The sequence below is a fragment of the Hyla sarda genome, chromosome 8 (genome assembly GCF_029499605.1).
Source record: "Hyla sarda isolate aHylSar1 chromosome 8, aHylSar1.hap1, whole genome shotgun sequence".
Lineage (NCBI taxonomy): Eukaryota > Metazoa > Chordata > Amphibia > Anura > Hylidae > Hyla > Hyla sarda.
In genome coordinates this window covers 171,790,095-171,797,901 of record NC_079196.1, presented here as the reverse complement: position 1 = coordinate 171,797,901, position 7,807 = coordinate 171,790,095, and the positions used below count along the sequence as shown (strand labels likewise).

The 7,807-nt window shown below is 42.4% G+C and overlaps 1 protein-coding gene across 1 annotated transcript; it reads right to left on the bottom strand.

The window, feature by feature from the left end:
• Positions 1-1,628: 1,628 nt before the first annotated feature.
• LOC130284630 (protein spinster homolog 1-like) lies at positions 1,629-4,488 on the bottom strand. The gene is made up of 2 exons (XM_056535153.1): positions 4,350-4,488; positions 1,629-3,212 (listed from the first exon to the last, which is right to left on the bottom strand). Exon 2 carries the CDS (start codon positions 3,185-3,187, stop codon positions 1,673-1,675), a length of 1,515 nt encoding a protein of 504 aa, XP_056391128.1. The 5' UTR covers positions 3,188-3,212; positions 4,350-4,488; the 3' UTR covers positions 1,629-1,672.
• Between the last annotated feature and the right edge of the window lie 3,319 nt (positions 4,489-7,807).

Sequence of the window (7,807 nt, the reverse complement as noted above, 5' to 3'; positions counted from 1 at the left end):
TACAGGGATAATACACACAGTGATGTCACAGTACAGGGATAATACACACAGTGATGTCACATTACAGGGATAATACACACAGTGATGTCACATTACAGGGATAATACACACAGTGATGTCACAGTACAGGGATAATACACACAGTGATGTCACAGTACAGGGATAATACACAGTGATGTCACAGTACAGGGATAATACACACAGATGTCACAGTACAGGGATAATACACAGAGTGATGGAACAGTACAGGGATAATACACACAGTGATGTCACAGTACAGGGATAATACACAGTGATGTCACATTACAGGGATAATACACAGAGTGATGGCACAGTACAGAGATAATACACAGTGATGTCACAGTACAGGGATAATACACAGTGATGTCACAGTATAACCATCTCACAGCCGGACCACCATGTAATTTCAGCAGAAAATAAAGCAGGGCCTCATGTTCAAGTTTCACCTAAGGCCTCACAAAGTCTAGAGCCGCCTCTAGTCGGCCCTACCATGGGACCCGGTGGGACCATAAGTCTCAGATGGCACTTTTCAGGGGCGGCATTTTGCTGCCCCCTTTTTTTTTTGTGCCTAGTAGGTTCATGGTAGGGTTGGCGCCGCCGCTGCTCACTGTTCTAAAGCAGCTGCGGGGTATAATAGCGCAGCGGGCACTTTAGACAGTGAGTCAGCCTCCGGCCAACCGGGGTCTGACGAGGGACGTCGCACAAGTGACGTACTTCTGCAGACCCGCACAGGAGGACGTCAGTGATGTCACTCGTCAGGCCGCTGCCGGAGAGGAGAAGTGCTGTGCAGGGCAGGTAAGTGTGTCTCTGTGTGTGTCTGTGTGTTTGGGGGGGGCTATGGCTACCTAATGTGAGGAATCTATGCTACTTAATGTGGGGAAACTATGTTACCTAATGTGGGGAATCTGTGCTGCCTAATGTGGGGAAACTATGCTACCTAATGTGGGGAAACTATGTTACATAATGTGGGGAATCTGTACTACCTAATGTGGGGAAACTATGTTACCTGATGTGGGGAATCTGTGCTACCTAATGTGGGGAAACTATGCTACCTAATGTGGGGAAACTATGTTACCTAATGTGGGGAATCTGTGCTACCTAATGTGGGGAAGCTATGTTACCTAATGTGGGGAATCTGTGCTACCTATTGTGGGGAAACTATGCTACCTAATGTGGGGAAACTATGCTACCTAATGTGGGCAAACTATGCTACCTAATGTGGGGAAACAGCTACCTAATGTAGGGAATCCATGCTACCTAATGTGGGGAAACTATGCTACTTAATGTGAGGAAACTATTCTACCTAATGTGGGGAATCTATGCTACCTAATGTTGGGAATCTATGCTACCTAATGTGGGGGGCTTGAATGTGCTGCGGCATATGGGAGGCCTTAATAAATAATTAGAAACTTATACAGCAAGTGACATATGGGGGTCCACCTGAGTAAGTGACACATGGAAGGGGGGTGCTGAACAATTGATGTTTTGGGGGGGCACAGGCACATTCTTTGCACAAGGGCCCTCTGCTGTCTGTGTCCACCCCTGGGTAGAGAATAAGGCGTAAAGTGGAACATAGAACAAATGCAGTTATTTTTTTCTTATTTTTTTTTTAATGAAGTAAACGAGATAAAAGGTAAGCAATGACTTTTCCTCAGTCTGAAGCGCGGTCCTCATCGGCAGGAAGCAGTGAGGAGGAGGAGGATGATGGAGGTTCTGATTCCATCTCTGCTTCTTTTTCGTCCCTCTCTATATATAGGGCCGTGGCCATGAAGAAGGCCCCTCCGATGACTGCCATTATGGTGCAGGTCATGAGGGCATACTCCAGGCTGCGGTATTTCAGAAGAGGGGATTTGGCATATCCTCGTTCGTAGGTGTCAGATATCAGGCCGATGAGGTACGGGCTGCCGGCGTCACCTAGGAGGTGATAGATTGTCATCTGCACGGCCAGGGCTGAAGATCTCCTCCACGGAGTTACTACTTTTAGTATAATGTCAGATATGAGGGTGAAATTTACTGACAGAAGCGTCTCTCCGATGAAGATGAAGATGTTGGTGGCAACGAGGCTGATGTTGCCAAAAGTCAATGCCAACAGAAGAAAAGGGGCGGAGAGCATCATCGCGCATCCACACACAAGCGGGTCCGCCCGTGGGTTGGATTTGCGATATCTTTTACTTATCTCCGTCCCTGCTACAACTCCCAGAATGCCGGAAACGACTGTAACCACACCAAATATTAGGATGTCGTGATAGTCACACGGTTCAGCACGGCAAGGGTCCTTCTCTTGTAGGAGTGTTCGTGCGTGGGTCAGGTATGACGGACCCCATACACCTATGGCTCCCACTATGAAGGATACAGCCGTCGATCCCATGGTGGTTAACATGAAGCTTCGATTTTTAAATAGTTTTTTCAGATCTGTCGCCCATTTGGCAAACTTCTGGGATTTGTTGTTCTTCTTCCCGTTTGTATTCGTTCTTGGAAGCTCCTTTGTGACCAAAATCAACAAAGCCACAGCTATGAGGCCCAGGCCAGGGGTGACCCGAAACGCCCAGTGCCAATCGCCCCTTGCTGCATCAGTCACTTTGGGCCCGATGATGTATCCTAGTCCGCAGCCTACAGGTATGACGGAGTAAAACACGTTCAGCATGCGGGTCCGCTGGTCACTTGTAAAAAGGTCTGCAATGATGGAGGGGGCGATGGTGCAGAAAGTTGCCTCTCCGGCTCCAACCAGCCCACTCGTCAGCAGGAAGAGCAGGAAGTACCCGTCAGGGATGAATGACAGGGTAAGTGTCATGCTCAGCCAAACGATGACTCCTGCGCAAACAGTATATTTCTTATTACAGTGGTCGCCCAAATATCCGGCAATTGGTGCGACCAGCACGTAGCTTCCAATGAACAATGTATTCAATAAGCCGGACAGACTAGCATTGGTGTCATATGCTTTCTGTATATAAGGCAGCACCCCCGCCACGCTGGAGCGATTTGCATAGATGAGCAAATTAACAAAGGCGAGGATCACTACGGTGATGATGGAACGTGCGGTGGACATCACGCTTAGAGATGGCAGGTTCTGCCTCTCAGGGATATCGCCCTTTTCTACATCCATATCACTATGGTCCTCCATTGCTTCTTCCTCCTCTTTCAGCAATGGGTCTTGTGGAGAGGCCATGGTCACAGGCCAGAGCCTGAAAACACTAGAGAGAGAGAGAGAGATAAGTGAACACATTAGACAACATGTAATCATTCCTGTCATTATACAATAGATCCTTCATACAGAGCAGAAATGTCCAGCACGGAACCACAAGATAACACTAAGACCATCGCAGCCTCAGAAGAAGACGCTTCTCTATAAGTGTTTTATATGGAGACATCTTCCCTGAGGTTACCAATGTCTGATAACCCTGAACCTGTCCGGTCCTAGTAATATCTGATAACCCTGAACCTGTCCGGTCCTAGTAATATCTGATAACCCTGAACCTGTCCGATACTAGTAATATCTGATAACCCTGAACCTGTCCGGTCCTAGTAATATCTGATAACCCTGAACCTGTCCGGTACTAGTAATATCTGATAACCCTGAACCTGTCCGGTCCTAGTAATATCTGATAACCCTGAACCTGTCCGGTCCTAGTAATATCTGATAACCCTGAACCTGTTTGGTCCTAGTAATATCTGATAACCCTGAACCTGTCCGGTCCTAGTAATATCTGATAACCCTGAATCTGTCCTAGTAATGGCGGATTATAAGGGCTTGGCTGTATGGTCACTGGGCCATGTGAACTTCATACTGTAGATACAATTGGGCTATCCTGCTATATACATTTACTAATAATGAACCTACCCCACCTCATTGGGATCTATCCGTCCCCTATATGACTTTCTGCCACTAGTTGATTTGAAAAATGTTTTCCCTTTCGGAGTACCCAGAGTATTTCTATTGTTAGTACACACAGAATTCTATTATATAATATTATATTTCTGCCCTAATCTTTCTGTCATTCTTTTACTACACCACCAAATCTTTCTCATAGACTTATATCTTTTAGAACTTCATGAATTAGGACTCTTTTTCTTGGGGGCTTTTTTGGGCATAATTGCATTTTAGCACTTTTGCAAGAAAAAGCTCTGGTCATGATACTATCTGTGCGTTTTATAATGTTTAATGCCTATGCCAAGTATTATCACAATGCTATGAGGAATATAACTTTTGTTATTTCTTTTGGAAATTAATTTCTTGGTTTTTTTTTTGCTAAAAAAAAGTAACAACAATAAAAAAAAACTGTCAAACAAAAAGCCCTGTGTATGTATGAATAGAAGAGGCTGAGACTTACCTTGTGGTTCTCTCTTCAGACAAGGAACGGTCAAAATCTTGAATTCTCTATCGCAAATAGAAACTCTCTAACAAACACTTTGCAACACAGGTTGTGAATGCAAAACACACTGAAGAGACTGCAGCCGGCGCGCACCTCCTTGTACAGTTTACGGTGACATCATCACAAGCATGTGTGACATCACAGGGTTCTAAACCATCTTCAGGTATGTGTATATCTGTATAGTAAATGTGAGTAGCCGTATTAGTCCAGTGATGCAGATTGTAATACCTTTTTTATTGGACTAACAGAATTTTGTAGAGACAAACTTTTGGGATTCCTCCCTGATAATTTATAAAGTCCTTTGATCATTAGTCCTTGACTATTGGACTTGATAAAGGGAGGAATCCTGAAAGCTTGTCTCTACAAAATTCTGTTAGTCCAATAAAAAAGGTATTACAAGAGACTGCAACATATTTTTTGATATATATATATATATATATATATATATATATATATATATATTTCCAAGCGTGAGTAGGTGCCTCCAGCTAGGATCCGGGTCCAGGATACTGCATACCTAGTTCCAAGGAAAATGCTGTGGCACTCAAGGTATGGTGAAAAAATGAAAACTATTTATTCATCCGAAATGTGCAAAGAGCGACGTTTCGATGGTCTCACACCATCAAGCCACTTGATAATGATGGTGTGAGACCATCGAAACGTCGCTCTTTGCACATTTGGGATGAATAAATAGTTTTCATTTTTTCACCATACCTTGAGTGCCACAGCATTTTCCTTGGAACTACGTATGCAGGATCCTGGACCCGGATCCTAGCTGGAGGCACCTACTCACGCTTTAGGAGTGCTGCTTTCTTCTTTGACATATATATATATATATATATATATATATATATATATATATATATGTATATATATATATATATATATATATATATATATATATATATATATATATGTATATATACACCTAGAAATACATCAAGTACATAAAAACATCTTTTAGAAAAATATTTCTCCAGGCCTGCCGAGTATATCCCCGTACTTCACAGTGTCTTCTTAGTTTATATATTTTAATCTTTTGACCTTTTAACCCCACTAGGACCAAGGGCATCCTGGGACTTAAAGGGGTATTCCAGGCCAGAAAGTTAAACAGATTTGTACAGCGAGAAACTCACTGGATAATTCGTACAGCAGCAACAGGCCCTATAGGCCTGAATGATAAGATAGATTATGCACCTTGTTTTTAATGTACCCTGTTTTTAATGCACTTCTTCCCTCATCCCTTTCATTGATATTATTATACGCTGGATTCTTATGACTTAGACATAGTAAAGGCGTTATAGGGCTGGATTCAAAGCCAACGCCTTGAAGTCTTACATCAAGACAGATGGGAGGTTCTAAGTGATTGAACCTGAGTACCCACCTGTATAAGAAGCAGCATAGTGTTCCTAACAATCATGGCCAGAAGAAGCTCGATTACCGAGTGAAACAGATTCTGTCGCCTGACAGTGAATACCCCCCCTCCATGTGATCCTCTCCCCCCTTTCGCACAAAGTTTTGTATGCGAGTATTTAATAAAGAAGCAACCCTGAAAAAAGAAGCCTTGGTGAGTCTGCCGACTTTTTTCACCTTCTCCTTGCACATTGTATTTGACTCGTCTTACAAGTCAGAGCACTACCTTAGCTTCGGGGACTACTCCTATTCATCCTAGATCCAGGTCCTTTCAGTGGTCAGCAGCAGTGCCGGACATTGATATCTCTGTTTTTTGCCAGATTTGTACATTACTTCTATTAAAAAATCTTAACCCTTTCAGTACTTATGAGCTTCTGAAATTAAGGTTGTTATTTTCTGTCTAAGTGCTCTCTGATGACACCTGTCTCGGGAAACGCCCATTTTAGAAGAGGTTTGCTATGGGGATTTGCTTCTAAACTGGGCGTTGCCCGAGACAGGTGTCATCAGAGAGGACTTAGACAGAAAAAAACAACCTTAACTTCAGAAGCTCATAAGTACTGAAAGGGTTAAGATTTTTTAATAGAAGTAATTTACAAATCTGTTTAACTTTCTGGAGCCAGTTGATATATATAAAAAAGTTTTTGCCTGGAATACCCCTTTAAGATTGAACCGATTATTATTGATATATGTCATGAATGCATCAACGGTCAGATGGTCGGACGACCAAATGATGACCACATCGTCTACATACCTCCCATACCATGCGAGGCATGTGGAAAATGGATTGGTGTCAGAAAAAATAAACTGCTCCTCCCACCAAAAAACAAAAAGCTTAGCCCGAGCTGGTGATGACTTTGCTCCCATTGAAGCACCCGTGCGCTGCAAATAAAAATTGTTACCAAACATAAAATAATTGTGTTTTAACACAAAATCTACCACCTCAATAATGTAATGTCTCAAATCCACAGAATATTTAGAAAATCTCATCAGTATATCCGAGATAGCTGATAGTGCCAGGTTTTGCGGAATAATGGAATAGAGCGATTCAATGTCGCAAGTAAGCCACGACAGAGAATCGCTCCATGTGAATTTAATTCTTCTGACCAGGAGTTTACTGAAAATTCAGATTGTTCAGATACCACGAACACTAGCGGGGACTCAGAACCGCAATATGTGAACACTCACAAGAATCGCAATGCGAGAAGACAGTCAAAAAACGAGGAAGGTGCGGTGGCAGAACACATAGGAAGAAGAGCTTCGGAGCGCAACAAGGACAAACGGAAAAAGTAATAAAAGAGGATTTTCAAGTCATTAACATTTCTGCACAAATCATTACAGATGAAGAAACCTCGGTCCTGTGGAAAGGACTGGGTTTCTCTCCTACACATCATTTTGATGTTCATCGGACAATTTTGGATATAAATAAATTTGTGAGAACTTTAACAGTTAAGAAACATTTTTTGTGGAAAATGCTGATGAACCATCGGACCCACCTCAACTTTCTATAAACCCTGATTTACCACTAATGCATACATTAGCAGAACAAATTGCTTTTAGAGATCTCTGTCTCCTTGAAAATAGTGGGATATCAATTTGTGATGAAGTGAATACTGCACATACCTTCTCCACTAAAAACCAAAATTTTTACCCCATACAGACCAGACCAGCAATTTTTGATTGGTTCCAGGACCTTATCATGAAAGATTTGGTTAATCTACAATCAAAAGTAATGTCCAATACAACTCGTCCTAATTTGAATAAAAAGGAGGCTGCTGCCATAAAGAAATTAAAGAAAAACAAAAATTTGACAATCCGATCCGCCGATAAAGGCGGCTCGGTAGTATGTATGGACACGGGACTGTATATCAATTTAAATGAAAATCTACTATCTAATGATAAAACTTACCTTAAACTTTGTGGGGATCCCACTGAACCTTTTAAAAAAGAACTGTTGACTCTGTTGGAAGAGGGGAAAGACAGATCTATTTTGACCCAAAAAGAAG

Bases quoted from the DNA above. Each gene is read 5' to 3' on its own strand.
- LOC130284630 (XM_056535153.1), bottom strand. From the start codon at position 3,187: ATGGCCTCTCCACAAGACCCATTGCTGAAAGAGGAGGAAGAAGCAATG.